Source organism: Lithobates pipiens, unplaced genomic scaffold, assembly GCF_037356315.1.
Source record: "Lithobates pipiens isolate NorthernLeopardFrog02 unplaced genomic scaffold, aLitPip1_a1.2 Scaffold_27, whole genome shotgun sequence".
Classification (NCBI taxonomy): domain Eukaryota; kingdom Metazoa; phylum Chordata; class Amphibia; order Anura; family Ranidae; genus Lithobates; species Lithobates pipiens.
Genome location: NW_027507788.1, coordinates 184,941,156 through 184,957,588, shown reverse-complemented (window position 1 = coordinate 184,957,588; position 16,433 = coordinate 184,941,156). Strand labels below are relative to the sequence as shown.

At 43.8% G+C, this 16,433-nt stretch overlaps 1 protein-coding gene across 1 annotated transcript in view; it reads left to right on the top strand.

Moving 5' to 3' along the window:
• Window positions 1-16,433, top strand: part of ACAD8 (acyl-CoA dehydrogenase family member 8) — a 35,691-nt gene that overhangs the window by 5,548 nt on the left and 13,710 nt on the right. Inside the window, exons 3-7 of the mRNA XM_077458002.1 lie at window positions 6,871-7,040; window positions 11,374-11,483; window positions 13,246-13,322; window positions 13,686-13,823; window positions 15,682-15,817. Of these exons, the coding sequence (XP_077314128.1) occupies window positions 6,871-7,040; window positions 11,374-11,483; window positions 13,246-13,322; window positions 13,686-13,823; window positions 15,682-15,817 (631 nt within the window). The remainder of the gene's footprint in view (window positions 1-6,870; window positions 7,041-11,373; window positions 11,484-13,245; window positions 13,323-13,685; window positions 13,824-15,681; window positions 15,818-16,433) is intronic.

Below are 16,433 nucleotides of genomic sequence, written 5' to 3'. Positions count from 1 at the left end.
GCGCAATAGTCACAACACCATAACTCTTAAAAAATTGGTGGGAGGTGCATGAGACGGGTTTAAACCCCACATCAAAAATGTATTATATTGCAGCTTACCGATCATTAGATGTGGTGGCTGCATTTGTTTTCTTTTTTCAGACTGTTTTTTTTTCTGTTTTCATCTGGTGATCTGGCCTGTAACACACCTCCTGTATAATAATTCCCCCACAATGGATATATATAGTAATAATAATAATCATAATGATGATGATGGAAAAACAGTGGTTATTAAAGTGATTTGTAAAGGTTCATTTTTTTTTTGTTTAAAATAAAAAAAACATGTTATACTTGCCTCCTCTGGGGTCCTCCACTGGCACTCCTGGCTCCTCCTCTTCTCGAGTGTCCCCATGGAGAGCCACTTTCCATGGGGGCACTCGTGCAGGGCGCGCTCCCGAGTCCTGCTGCTGCATCCATTGACACAGACAGCAGGACTCGGCCTTATGCATTAAGATTAAAAACCTTTTGTGTGTAGCAGCCCCTCTAATACTTACCTGAGCCCCCTCTCTCTTCAGCCATGTCCACAAATGTCTAAGCAGTCTGGGATACTCCTCCTGATTGGCTGAGACACAGCAGCAGTGCTATTGGCTCCCACTGCTGTCAGCCAAAGTCAGTCAGCCAATCGGGGGGAAGAGAGGGGGCGGGCCTCTGTGTCTGAATGGGCACACGAAGCTGTGACTCGGCTCCGCTGCTCCCAAAGGGAAGCTCCTTGCTGTGGGGGCACTCGATAGGTGGGAGGGGTCAGGAGCAGAGAAGAGGGACCTGAGAAGAGAAGGATCCGGGCTGCTCTGTGCAAAACCAACTGCACAGAGGAGGGAAGTATAACATGTTTGGTATTTAACCAATTCAGCGCCGGAAGATTTGGCTGCTGAATGAGCCAAAACACACAGATCCCAGTTCTCGCTGTGTCACGAGCGATCACAGGAGCCTGGCGGTCATTAAGCCCGCCGGGCACTCGCCCGGCTCCAGGGTCGAGCAGCGGGTGAGCGCCCCTAGTTGCCACAGGGTGAAGCGACATAACATAATGTCGTTTTGCCCAACCGTGCCATTCTGCCACAGTAAAACTGCAGCGGCTGGTCGGCAAGTGGTTACAAAAACAAACAAAAAAAAAACAAGACTTTACAATCATTTTAACGATTTTGTGGCTTAGCTATTCATCAAATGTCTATAGAGTCAATGTATTGAGGAATGTATAGTCAGCACTGTGTATGACCGCCTGGTATCTATAATGCGTATGCTTATTTGTGTGTTGTGTTTGGCATTCTGTTGTGTCATTTCTATGGCTGCTTTTGTATATCATAACAATAAGTGTCAGAATTGCTAAACCTGAATCTGTAGGTAAAGGGTGGTGGGAGTCGGTTGCCTTTTGTGTGTTTATGTTATGTTGAGTTCTATTTGCTGAGGCCCCATACATAAAATACAATATGAGCGGTCCATGGCGGCCCTCAAACGGGCGACCGCCATCCATGTAATGTACACAATAGTAGCTTTATCTGAGAAATCTTATATACATAGACTAGCACACCTCCATCCCCAATTACTCTATATCAGGGGTAGGCAACCTGGGGCCCTCCAGCTGTTGTAGGAATACCCATCATGCCCCGGGAGTAATTGTAATTGCCAGCCTTGAAATGCCTCATGGGAAATGTAGTTCCACAACAGGGCGGCACAGTGGTGTAGTGGTTAGCACTCTCACCTAGCAGTAAGAAGGGTCGCTGGTTCGAATCCCAACCACGACACTACCTGCCTGGAGTTTTCATGTTCTCCCTGTGCCTGCATGGGTTTCCTCCGGGTACTCCGGTTTCCTCCCACACTCCAAAGACATGTTGGTAGGTTAATTGGCATCTCTCCAAAATTGGCCCTAGTATATGAATTGGGACCTTGGCTTGTGGGCTCCTTGAGGGTAGGGACTGATGGGAGTGTGTGAGATACAATGTACAGGAATAGGAACAATTGTAGTCACTCACTCAGGTTGAACTGCATGGACTGGTGTCTTTATTCAACCTTACTAACTATGTAACAGCCGGAGGGCACCCAGGTTGTCTACCCCCTGCTCTATAGAAAGCCATAAAATGAGCACCCATGGGACTTTTTGGAGCACCCCAATTATATGCAGTGGAACCTTGGATTACGAGCATAATCCATTCCAGGGGAATGCTTGTAATCCAAAGCACTCGCATATCAAAGCGAGCTTCCCCATACAAGTCAATGGAAACGAAGATAATCAGTTCTGCATTGACTTCTATTATGTGCAATACCGCATGTGGCCAGAAATACTCAGGGACAGCTCTACTGAACTCGGAAAGGATCAGAAACACTCGGGAACGGAGTGTTTCCAAGTAATTCCGAGAATTTCTAAACAGCTCCGAACCATTCCGAGTGTCCCCCTCACTTCTGGCCAAATGTGGTACTGCACACCTCATTAGCTTGAATTCTGCTCGTTTTGCGAGACAATACTCGCAAACCGAGTCAGAATAAAAAATAAAAAAAAAGTTTCTCGGCTTTCAAAACGCTCGTTAACTGCGTTACTCGTAAACCAAGGTTCCACTGTATATTCAAAAAGTCTGCTTTATAGTTTTTTTGGCTTTCTATATATACAACAGCACACCTTTCATTAAGTGAGTATTACAATGGGATGTGTAAGACAAAAACAATTCCATAGCTCAACTCACCAACCAGTCTGCTGACCAATGGGATGTGTGCTTGTTAAGGGCCCCTTTAGCCCTGGTTTGATGCGGAAAACGTACAAGATTTGCTGCATTTCCCTGCATTGCATTGCACTGCTTGGCAATCGCACAGCCTCCAGGCGATCTGCTGCAGCTATCAATGTTAGATTAACAACACCCTGAAACAGATTGCAAAACGCAGTGCAATTGCCAGAATCACACCCATGCGATGAGATTCAGGTGCGGGGGAGAAAAAAAAAAGGCTCCTGCACCATTTTGTTACGCAATACAATGCAATTTGTGGATCAAATCTCACTGCACAGACATCACAACCTAGGATCCCACATACCCAGGGCCGGGACAAGGGGTGGGTAGGAGGGACAGCCCCACAAGGAAATTAGGGGGAGGGGATTTGTGTTGCAAGGGGAAATTTGGGGGGTAGTATCATGTGAGGTGGGGGGGGGGCGTGCGCCACAAGGAAATTAGAGGGGAGGGGATTTGTGGGGCGGCACAGGGTTAGTATTGTTCTAGAAGGGAACATTTGAAGGGGTAGGGGTGTGCTTAGGGAGTACATATTAATGCTCGTTTTTTTTTTTGTGGGGGAATATTTGCTGACACATCCTGGGAGGTGCAATTTGGCATGGACTCTAGATGGCCTTGTCTGCACCTACCTGCACGCTAAAATAAGCCGGTGGGTTATTCTTAAATTGTACCATGTGGTCATAAACTGTCTACAAGGATTCTATCATTTCTATGGATATTCAATAGATAGGTAAAGCAAAACTTAATCTAAGAAACCACAAAATGACATTAGTCTAGGCACGTTTGTCTAGGTACGTTTATAAACATCCTGGTTTTCAACTGGTCAAAGCAAGCTCACAGCTTCTGCTGCAGTTGTGAACTTCTTATGTTTTTTTTAGACCAAGTGATCACTTTTATGGAGGTCTAAAGGGGCGCACATCTCCCTTCTTCCCAGTCAACGGCGCCCACAATGTTTCCTGGCTCTCATGTTCCTCCAGGGAGCCCAGGTTGGCGGTAAACTACTCTGAACACAGAAGCAATGTGTATTGCATCACTTCCGGGTTCAGAGACAATCTGTATTTGTTTAGCTGCAGTGGAGGGCAGGCGAGACATTGGGGGAGTCTGATGTCTCCATAAAGAGGACATGTCACCTGCCTAGATCCCTGATTTCTCCTTAAAGAGAACCTGTCACCTGCCTAGAGCTCTGATTACTCCATAAAGAGGACCTGTCTACTGCCTAGGGCCCTGGTGTCTCCATAAAGAGGACCTGTCACCTGCCTAGAGCCCTGATGTCCCCATAAAGAGGACCTGTCACCTGCCTAGATCCCTGATTTCTCCTTAAAGAGAACCTGTCACCTGCCTAGAGCTCTGATTACTCCATAAAGAGGACCTGTCTACTGCCTAGGGCCCTGATGTCTCCATAAAGAGGACCTTTCTACTGCCTAGAGGACTGATGTCTCCATAAAGAGGACCTGTCTACTGCCTAGAGGCCTGATGTCTCCATTAAGAGGAACTGTCACCTGCCAAGAGCCCCAATGACACCATAAAGAGGACCTGTCTACTGCCTAGAGGCCTGATGTCTCCATAAAGAGGACCTGTCACCTGCCTAGAGCCCTGATGTCTCCATAAAGAGGACCTGTCACCTGCCTAGAGCCCTGATGTATCCATAAAGAGGACCCGTCACCTGCCTAGGGCCCTGGTGTCTCCATAAAGAGGACCTGTAACCTGCCTAGAGCCCTGATGTCTCCATAAAGAGGACCTTTCTACTGCCTAGAGGACTGATGTCTCCATAAAGAGGACCTGTCTACTGCCTAGAGGCCTGATGTCTCCATAAAGAGGACCTGTCACCTGCCTAGAGCCCTGATGTCTCCATAAAGAGGACCTGTCACCTGCCTAGAGCCCTGATGTCTCCATAAAGAGGAGCTGTCACCTGCCTAGAGCCCTGATGCCTCCATAAAGGGGACCTGTCACCTGCCTAGAGCCCTGATGTCTCCATAAAGAGGACCTGCCACCTGCCCATGCTATCACATAGGGGGCTTGTTAGCCTCCTTGTGATAGCAATAAAGTTAAATGACGAAACGATAAACAAAAGTGTTTCAAAAAATAAATAAATAAATGCAAGCGCATTGGTGTCTATATACCCAATGTAAGCCCATCAATAGGTATTTTGGGTTTGCACTAAAATAAATTTTAGTGCATTTTTTTTTCTTGAAAATATGTGTTTGGTAAGCAGCTGTGCAAATTTGGTGCAACATAAAAAATTCCAGCCAACACCATTTTTATTCTATACAGTAGGGCCTCTGCTTTAAAAAATATATAAGACCCCTTTCACACCAGGGAGTTTTGCAGGCGCTATAGCGTTAGAAATAGCGCCTGCAAAACGCCCTAAAGAAGCTGCACCATTGTTTCTAGTGTGAAAGCCCAGAGGGCTTTCACACTACAGCGGTGCGCTGGCAGGACGTCAGAAAAAAGTCCTGCCAGCAGCTTCTTTGGAGCGGTGAAGGAGCGGTGTGTTTACTGCTCCTCCACCGCTGCTCCCCATTGAAATCAATGGGGCAGCGCTGTAATCCCGCCGGCAAAACGCCGCTACTGCGGCGTATTGCCGGCGGTTTTAACCCTTTCGCGGCCGAAATGCGCCGCAAATAAGCCGCAAATCCGGTGGTAAAACGCCGCTAAAAATAGCGGCGTTTTAACCGCCTACGCTATCAGCGGTGTGGTGTGAAAGGGGTCTAATTGTTTTTAAACAAGTGGTTGTAAAGGCAGACGTTTTTTTTTTACCAGTCAGGTAAAAAAAAAAACCTTCTGCATGCAGAGCCCACCGCAACCCTCGTTAAATACATACGAGAATCTGACCTCCATCCAGCGATGTGCATGAGAGTCGAGGCTGTCTCGGCTCTCTTGCTCCTCATTGGCTCAGATACAACAGCAGGAGCCACTGGCTTCTGCTGCTGATTATGTCTCTGGTCAGACTGATTAGTAGATATGTGCAATTAGTTTAGTTCTGAATTAGTTTTTTAACAAATTTTCGTCAAATTTTGTTTAACGATTTTTTCAGAAATTTTTCAGAAATTCAAAAATCCAAAGATTCAAAAGAACGAAAATCTGAAAATAAGAATAAAAATTCAAAAACCTGAAATAATAACTAACTAATAATAACTTCACTATTACTAACTATTAAATTATAGGTATTGGAATTTCCTTTCAAATTTGGCTGTTAGTAAATGTAACAAATGCAAATTTATCCGAAGTTACGGATTATCCATAATAACAAATGCTGCATTTAAACAAATGGAACATAACGAATTAATAATAATAAATAATAATAATAAAAATGTATTATTATTATTATTATTAATTCATTCCGTTCCATTTGTTTAGATGCTGAATTTGTTATTTTGGATAATTTGTAACTTTGGATAAATTTGTATTCGTTATGTTCAATAACAGATACATTTGGAAGGAAATTCCAATACCTATAATATAAGAGTTATTATTTCAAATGTTGGGATTTTCTAACTAATAATAACTAACTATTAAATTATAGGTATTGGAATTTCCTTTCAAAGTTGGCTGTTAGCGAACGTAACGAATACATATTTATCCGAAGTTATAATTTTTTCGAAATAACAAATGCCACATCTAACAAATGGAATGGAATGAATTATTAATAATAATAATTAAAAGTTTTTATTATTATTTGTTACGTTCTATTTGTTTAAATGCAGCATTCGTTATTATGTATAATTCGTAACTTCGGATAAATTTGCATTCGTTATGTTCACTAACAGCCAAATTTGAATGGAAATCCCAATATCTATAATTTAATAGTTAGTTATTATTAGATAGTTATTATGTCAAATTTTCGGATTTTCATTCTTATTTTTGAATTTACGGATTTTTGGATTTTCGAATTTACGAATTCTTGAATTTACGAATTTCGATCATAAAGAATGACCCGAAGAAAGAATAAAACGAATGAAACGAAAACGAATACATTTTTCGGCTACTGATTAGGTCTCTTTGTCAAACGATAGCAATAGAAAGTGAAGGCATTACTTACAAACAGCCATCAATTGTCATTTCTCCTATGCAGGTACTGAACGCGAATCCTAGATAACCAGAACGTTTGTTCCCTTTCAATTCAGGAATTTTTCCCGGTGGAAACCATGCAGAAGGCGGCACAGCTTGGCTTTGGTGGGATCTACACCAGTCCTGATGTTGGTGGGTCTGGACTGTCACGTTTGGACACTTCTGTCATTTTTGAGGCCCTGTCTACTGGTTGTGTCAGCACTACAGCGTACATGAGCATTCACAAGTACGTATGCTTGCTTCTGCTGTTCATTTGTGAAAATGCTTTTTTTTTTTCTTTTCTTTTTTTTTTTTTTTTTTAAAGCAGAGGTATAATATACACACATAATGCCTTCCCTTCCTTCCCCCTCCAGTCGGTATGCAATTACTTTTTTCCAATCCAATCGTTTTGCTTTTAAGAATTACTTCTGAAACCCAGTGATATCATCACCGGGTATGTCTTCTTTTCTTTGCTCCAAGAATAGCTATAAGCAATCTTCTATAAACATCACAGCACTCTGTCTTTGATCTTTGTTATATGAAAAAACACTTTCTGGCATCCCTTTAGATGTGCATGCTGCTCCCTTCCGGCTTACAGAAGACTTAAAGTGTTTGTTAACCCATTCATTTAAGTCTATGCCAGTCCCTCTATTAGAGCCTGGCATAGCACACTGTTTATGTCGTTTATAAAAAATGAGCCACGTAAATACCTGTTTAAAGCTGTCTTCAGGCCGGTTGCGTGACTTGTGGCCGCTGTACAGCTCTGATACATGGATACTGCAGGAGGGGCCGAGATCTCCTTTTAACGTCAGCCGGGGAGCTCACATGACCACTCAGAACCTCAGCGGAGAGTCATGTGCCCAGCCTGAAGATCGCGCTAAACAGGTATTTACATGCCTCATTTTTATAAAAGAATAACATAGTGTGCTATGCCTGCCTATAATACAGGGCTGGCAGTGATCTTTAAAAAAAAAAAATTATTTTACAAATAGCGGTGGGGGCGGGTGGATAGAGACGGAGACACACAACAAGGAGCTGACAGGCAGAGAGGAGAGCAGAGCTGCGTATGACAGAAGCACATACTGTGACTACGGTGGTCAGGGCTCAGCAGCCCTGATTATTGCGGTCAGTACAGAGAAGGGGATACAGGAAGTGGTAGGTTCAGGGAGGTTTTTTACAGTTTAGAGGAGGGCAGATTACACTTTTTTTTTTTTTTGGTTGATAAACACTTTAACCACTTCAATACAGGGCACTTAAACACCTTCCTGCCCAGACCAATTTTGAGCTTTCAGCGCTGTCGCACTTTGAATGACAATTGTGCGGTCATGCTACACTGTACCCAAATGAAATTTTTTATCATTTTTTTCCCACAAATAGAGATTTCTTTTGGTGGTATTTGATCGCCTCTACGGTTTTTATTTTTTGCGCTACAAATAAAAAAATACCGAAAAATTTTGAAAAAAAAAATTTTTTTTTTGTTTCAGTTTCAAAACTTTGTAAATAAGTACGTTTTCTCCTTCACTGATGGGGCTACACTGATGGGCACTGATAAGGCGGCACTGATGGGCACCAATGATGTGGCACCAATGAAGTGGCACTGATGAGGTGGCATTGATGGACACTGATATGTGGCACTGATAGGCGGCACTGATGGGCGACACGGATGGGCGACACGGATGGACACTGATAGGTGGCACAAATTGGCACTGATAGCTGGCACGGATTGGCATAGATGGGCGGCACAGATGGGCATGGATAGGTGGCACAGATGAGCATGGATAGGCGGCACAGATGGGCATGGGTGGGCACTGATAGGCGGCACAGGTGGGCACTGATAGGCGGCACAGGTGGGCACTGATAGGCGGCATTGGTGTTATACTGTACTAATGGATGCCAATCAGTGCCAAACAATAATGCATGCCAATCAGTGATGCCCATTGTGGGCACTGATTGGCATCCATTATGGGCACTGATTGGCATCCATTGTGCTGACTGGCATCCCTAGTGGTCTAGGGAGGATTACCTTTTGCTGGGCATCCCTGGTGGTCTGGTGGCGTCCCTGGTGGTCCAGTGTGGGCATTCTCGGGGGGGGCTGTGCTGATAATCGATCAGCACAGACCCCCTCGTCAGAGGAGCAGCCGATCGGCTCTCCTCTACTCGCGTCTGACAGACGCGAGTGAGGAAAAGCCGATCACCGGCTCTTCCTATTAACACTGTGATCAGCCGTGATTGGACACGGCTGATCACGTGGTAAAGAGTCTCCGTCGGAGACTCTTTACCAAGATCGTAGTTGCCGGGTGTCAGAATGACACCCCGCAACAACGATCGCCGCGATGCGTGCCCCCGGGGGCGCGCAGCGGCTCATAATCCTGATCACGTCATATGACGTCCGATCAGGATTATGAAACCACTTTGCCACCGTCAATTGCCTATAGGGCGGGTGGCAAGTGGTTAAAGGCATCAGATTTTACCTGTCACTGCCTATTACTATCACAAGGGATGTTTACATTCCTTCTGACAGCAATAAAAGTGATCAGAATTTTTTTTTCTCAAAGGGACATAAAAAAAAAAGTAACAAAATAAATAAGAATCAGATGTAACCAATGCTGCTGTAGTCCTTGAGGCCACCCACCTCGGTTCTTACGAGGTGCTGAGTAATGCTTTATATAGGGGAATCGGAGCCCCCTATCCTCTCACAACCTCCATGAAGGCGGTGATCAGGGCTTGGCAATTGTTGATCGGTAAACTACAAAGGGACCCTCACAATAGATCTCCAGACACCCCCCTGTGGCTCAACCCACATTTACCAGAGTTTCTGACTATCCCAGACCCAGGGTTCTGGGCTACTAGAGGTATCAAAAACCTGGCGCATATCTGTATTAGTGGCTCCCTTCTGACCCTTGAAGGAGAAATTTGGGTGCAGCAATCGACAATTCTTTCGATTTCTACAAATTTGCCTTGCCTTGGCTACCCAATTTGGTCCCACTCCAGTACTTCTAATCCGGTCCAACCTTGAATCCACATTAAGGGATACTCCTCTGGTCAAACCCACCTCTACCATTTACAAAGCTTTATTGCCTTCAGTCCACTTTGGTCTGGAGGACTTGCTTTTTAGGTGGCAGGGCGAGATCCCGGATCTGGATTCGGAATACTGGGAGGACGCCTGGGAATATCCTTTCTTACAGCTCATCGCTGTCAGAGATCGGTTGATATGATTTAAACTGATTCATAGAGTCTATTTGTTACCCCAAAGATTATCCAAAATTAACCCGAATTCCTCCTCCAACTGGGCAAAAGAAAAATCCTGCCTTGTAGGGTGGGAGCAGCACTCGGGTAGGTCTAGGAGAGCAAGAAAAACTGTTTTACTGATCTGATCTCCACCCCCCTGGCAGCTGGACTGGCAGCTGCTTGGGCAGTGGACCGTCCCTTGCTATCCTCCTGTTCAGGGCAAGGCTATGGGCAATGCATTGTTCTTGATGACGTCAGAGGACTTGTGTGTGACACATAGGGGTGAAGAGGCTGCAAGGACTGATGTAGGAGTGTGAAGGGAGCCGAGAATCTGGTAAGTAAAAGTTATTTTTCTGTCCCTTAAACCTAAACAAGCAATCCTTTAACCCTTGCAGGGCAGGACAACTCCACCGAAAAGGGGGGGGGGGTTGTTTTCCCTGAAGTTCCACTAGTAAGTGATATTAACCGTTTCAGCCCCAGAAGATTTTACCCCCTTCCTGACCAGAGCACTTTTTGTGATTCGGTGCTGTGTCGGTTTAACTGACCATTGCGCGGTCATGCGACGTTGCACCCAAATAAAATTGACGTCCTTTTTTCCTCACAAATAGAGCTTTCTTTTGGTGTTTTTTTTTTTTTTTAGTTTAAATAACAAACATTTGAAAATTGTGGAAAAAGAAATGGACTTTCCAGGCACATATGAAAAAAACTGCCCGGAAAGTCCATTTCTTTTTCCACATTTCAAATTCATTTATAAGATGTGGCACATTTGTTATTTAGGGTGTCCTGATTGCCACCCGAGGGCCTAGAAATCAATCATTTGTGTCTAAATAAGAAACATGTTATACTTGCCTGCTCTGTGCAATGGTTTTGCTCTGTCTGCCTGGATCTTCCTTCCTGATGAGTGCCCCCATAGCGAGCTGCTTGCACGGGGGGGCACTCATGTGTGCTTGCTCCCGAGCCCTGCTCTGTGTGTCCATAAGACACACAGAACACGGATGGGCCCCCGCCCCCCTGCTTCCTCCTCACTGGCTGTAACAGTTGACAGCATCACGAGCCAATGAGGAGGCAGAAACCCAGGAGAGCAGCTGCTCTCGTGCACATCGCTGGAGCGCGATCGGGGGGAGCTGCATAGAATGCATGACTGCAAAAAAAACTTCCGCCTTTAGAACCATTCAACTTCACGTCACTATGGGACATGGTATAGTGATGTAGAGGTTGGTGGAAGGAATCAAGGAGTGCAATGGGGGTCCAAAGAGATCAACGCTTCTGAAAGTGTTCTGAAGAGACCACAGCGGACGATTTCTCTTCAATGGGGCGCCATGTTTATAATGCTTTTAATCTGTTCCTTGCAGCATGTGTGTCTGGATGATCGATACCTTCGGAAATGAAGAACAGAGACACAGATTCTGTCCTCCCCTCTGCAGCATGGAGAAATTTGCATCTTACTGTCTGACAGAGCCAGGTGAGACCCGGAGTGTTGCCATTTTAATATCCACTGAAAAGATTCACCTATCTGCCCATCGGATTCACACAGCTGCATGGCGGTAACGCATGTTGTATTCTTAGTGCCATTCATCCTGCGCGCCAGCCCAATGTGTGGTAACACACAGTTCTTCATCGTGGAGTGCTGCTTTGCTAATAAATGGTACATGTGCCCTTTATTGTGCGTTTTGGTGAATTAGGTAGAAGGCATGACATAATATGCGTCCGTGCACCGCGCATATGTGACGGGCCCCAAAGCCACAGCCGGGTGCCCACAGTTAGAATGCTGGCTCCACCGAGCGGAGGGGGGAACGAGCGGGGCTTCGTTCCCCCGCATCGCTGGACCCTGGGACAGGAAAGTGTCCGATTATTAAAAGTCGGCAGCTGCAGTATTTGTAGCTGTTGACTTTTCTTTTTTTTTTTTTTTGTGGAACTCCTCTTTAACTATTACTATAAAATTATAGGTATTGGAATCTTCTTTCAAATTTGGCTATTTGTGAGAGTAACAAATTCAAATTTATCCAAAGTTACGAATTATCCAAAATAACGAATTCTGCATCTAAACAAATGAAACAGAACAAATTTAAAATTATAAAACAGTTTTATTATCATTATTGTAATTTATTATTAATTTGTTATGCTCCATTCGTTTAGATGCGGCATCCGTTATTTCGGATCATTCGTAACTTTGGATAAATTCGAATTTGTTACGTTCACTAACAGCCAAATTTGAAAGGAGATTCCAATACCTATAATTTTATAGTTGGTACTAGTTAAGTTATTATTAGTTAATTCGAAAATCTAAAATAATAACTACCTAATAACTTAACTATTACTATTAAATTATAGGTATTGTAATCTCCTTTCAAATTTGGCTGTTTGTAAACGTAACGAATTTGAATTCATCCAAAGTTACAAATTATCCGAAATAACAAATGCCGCATCTAAACAAATGGAACGGAACAAATTAATAATTATAAAATGGTTTTATTATCATTATTGTGATTTATTATTATTCATTTGTTTCCATACCCTTAGATGTGGCATTCGTTATTTCAGATAATTCATAACTTCGGATAAATTCCTAATTCGTTACGCTGACTAACAGCCAGATTTGAAAGGAAATTCCAATGCTTATGATTTAATAGCTAGTAATAGTTAAGTTATTATTAGTTGGCTATTATTTCAGATTTTCAGAGGTTTCAAATTTCCGCATTTCAGATTTTTATCAAATTTACATGTGTTTTTTTTTTTTTTTACGATTATTTTTTGCACATTTTTTCGACTTTCCGTTTTATTTTTTCTCGATTTACGAATTGTGATCATAACGAATGACTTGAAAAATTAAAAAAACAAAAAAACAATGAAACAAAATTTACGGCAGTGCGCATGTAAAGGTGACTACATTCCTACATACAGTGGGACGAACGTAGTCACCCTCTAACAGGAAGTCAGATCACAACAGCAAAAAGGGAATTTGGAGATTTGGAGGAGGCTGAGAGCAATAGAAGGAACTTTTTTTTGAGTAAAGAATACATACCTGAATAGATATTTTTTTCTTGTAAACCCGAGTTTAGTGTCAGGTTAAATATATCAATAGCAGAGAAATGTAATGGACCTCGTCTCCCCAGGCTGGGACTCGCATTGGGTATATTTCATATATTACACACATGGTACTCGTCTGTTTTGAATTTGCTTACAATTCTAAGTGGTCTTGTCCTGATGATTCTTGTGTTCGGCAGGCAGCGGAAGTGATGCTGCGTCACTGCTGACATCAGCGAAGAAAGACGGCGACTGCTATATTCTGAATGGATCTAAGGTACGTTCTCCCACATGTTCATACACAAGCATATCAGTGTTAGTAGTTGAAGAAGGTTTAGGCTCGGTTCACACAGGGGGCGATGCGAGGCGACACGACTTGCCTCGCCGCGACCTCAGAGGCGACTTGCAAATGACTTCTGTATAGAAGTCAATGCAAGTCGCCCGAGGTCGCCCAAAAGTAGTACAGGAACCTTTTTTCTAAGTCGGAGCGACTCGAGTCGCTCCTCTTAGAACGGTTCCGTAGTACAGAACGGGGGCGACTTGTCAGGTCGCGGCACGACAAGTCGTGTCGCCTCGCGTCGCCCCCTGTGTGAACGGAGCCTTAATCACGTTATGTTTCCGCCCCTCTGTCTCTATCCAGGCATTCATTAGCGGTGCTGGGGACACCGATGTATATGTTGTGATGTGTCGTACGGGGGGCAGCGGATCTCGAGGAATTTCCTGCCTAGTGGTGGAAAAGGGGACACCAGGCCTCAGCTTTGGCAAGAAAGAGAAAAAGGTGAGAAGGTATTTTTTTATGCAAAACAAAGTCCGAAAAATAAAAGGTATCTCTTCATAGAAGTCAAATGTAATACTGCCACCGATAAGCTCTACCATGGTAGTTGCTTGGGTCGTGTTTCAATATTTTTCCAGCGATCTGGAAGAATTTTGCAGATAAGGAGTTCTGAATTCACTTGCTGCATCTTTCTTATGGGTGTGTGACTTAGAAATTACTGGAGTCAGGCAACTTTCAGGAGGGGGTCATCCTACATATTTATGTCAGTATAGGTTTCCTAAAGCCCATCGCTGGGAAAGATAGGAAGCCCCCCCCCCCCATCTGTTCCACTGTCACCTGTTTTGCCCTCGCCTGTTTTGCCCTCACCCGTTTTGCCCTCACCCACTCTAGTCTCACCTGTTCCACTTTCACCTGATTCACTCTCACCCGTTTGTCTCCCATTCCACTCTCACCCATTTGACTCTCACCTGTTCTCACTTTTTCCACTTCCACTCACCTTTTTGACTCACCCGATCAGCATCCACCTATTCCACTCTCCGTTCTGCTGTCAACCATCTTGCTCTCACCTGTTCCACTCTCCCCCTTTCGGCATCCTCTTGTTCTGCTCTCACCTGGTCTGAAAGGCCCAGATATCTCCCCTGTGCTCCACTGAATGTAATGCAATGCAGATAGCTTTGCAATACATTCTTTCCTTGCAATACTGGCCGGGGAAACTGACAGGGGGCCAGAAGTGATAGCAAACACATCACTTCTGGATCAGCAACAAAAAAAGAGAGGAGAGCAGACATGCATCCGCTCTTCTCCCTCCTCTCTACCCGGTGGCACTCTCCATGCAGGTCCCGGGCCTGTAGATGGGCAAGCAGAACCTGGGATACATTGCAGGGGTGCTCGTGGGAGGAGCGCTTGTTTACCAAGGTTTATGAAAGCAATCCAATGCCGCCTGACATCTTACAGGCAGCAGTCTGCTTGTCTCATATACACACTCCCGGTGGCTTCAGGCACTGTAAGTGTGTTCGCAATACCCCCCCCCCCCCCTTCCACTGTCAGGTCCATATGACGCACTGACCTGGCAGAAAAAGGGTTAAAAACAATGACAGCCTAGCAACTAGCTTGAGCTGGTATCCTCTTAAACTGTTTCCCAACACCCAACATGCATACATGAAAACCTAGCCTAAGGGGTCTTAGATTGTAAGCTTCTTGCTTCTTCAGGGCAGCGACTTTATGTAAAGCGCTCCACGAATTTTCATCATTATATAAATACTGATTACAAATAAATGATTCTTTCTTTTTAAAGTATAAGAAACATGGTTAAAGGCGCAGTCCACTTTTTTTAGACCCTGTTTTGGGTTATACCCATATTTAGGGTGTAAAAAAAAAAGTCTGGTCCGTCTACACCAGCTCCATAAAACTAAACCAACCCTTTTTACCTGAATCGTGAAGACCCGAAGAACCCCATTTGCTTGCTGTGCCGGCCATTGATGGGGATCAGTGAATGAGATATTATAAGCCCCATCTGCCACCGCAGCAGAGGGACTTACCAGAAAATGCTGGCAGCAGAGTGGTGATGTCACCGCAGTTGTAGTCCATTCATAACTTCCTCTATTCCCATATCAGAAAGTCCATGTGAACCTGCTAGGGGGTAACCCTGTGCATTACACCCGCTGCACTCCGATCCCATTCAGGCCTGAATTCAAAAATGTTATATAGTTACATTTTTTAATTTATCTTTTTTTTTTGGTACATTTCTTTTTCTTTTTTTCAAAACGTTGGCTATACCTGTTATTGTTATAAATCAACCCTGTTGATTTATTTTTTATTTTTTCATGTTTATATCTTCCTTCACATCTGCTGATGTCCTCAGGTGGGATGGAACTCACAGCCAACACGAGCGGTTATATTTGAGGACTGCGCGGTCCCTGTGGCAAATCGGCTGGGACAGGAAGGACAGGGCTTCGGGATCGCAATGAGGGGGCTGAATGGAGGAAGGATAAACATTGGTAAGCTAACCACACCTGTTAACATCTGCTTGTACAAATTACAACATTTAGATCAATTTCTACAAAAATTGAAATCCACTGTGGCTGGTATAACAGTTTTAGGAGTTCATACCAATCAGTGAATGGAAACACATTTCAACCACTAGACATGTCTGTTTCTAGCCACGCTCACCTTACAATTTTTTTGTTGAAATTAATTTCCTAAAATTGAAGGACCAGGCCATTTTTTGTGATTCGGCACTGCGTCTCTTTAACTGACAATTGCGCGGCCGTGCGACGGTGCACCCAACTAAAATTGATGTCCTTTTTTCCCCACAAGTAGAGCTTTCTTTTGGTGGTATTTGATCACCTCTGCGGTGATCACCTTTTTGCGCTATAAACAAAAAAAGAGTGCCAATTTTGCAAAAACCTCAATATTTTGTACTTTTTGCTATAATAAATCTCCCCATTTGTTTTAAAAAAAAAAAAAAACATTTTTTTTCTCAGTTTAGGCCAATATGTATTCTTCTACGTGTTTTTGCGTATATTGATTGGTTTGCGCAAAAGTTATAGCGTCTACAAAATATGGGATAGATTTATAGCATTTTTATTATTATTATTTTTTTTTACTAGTAAT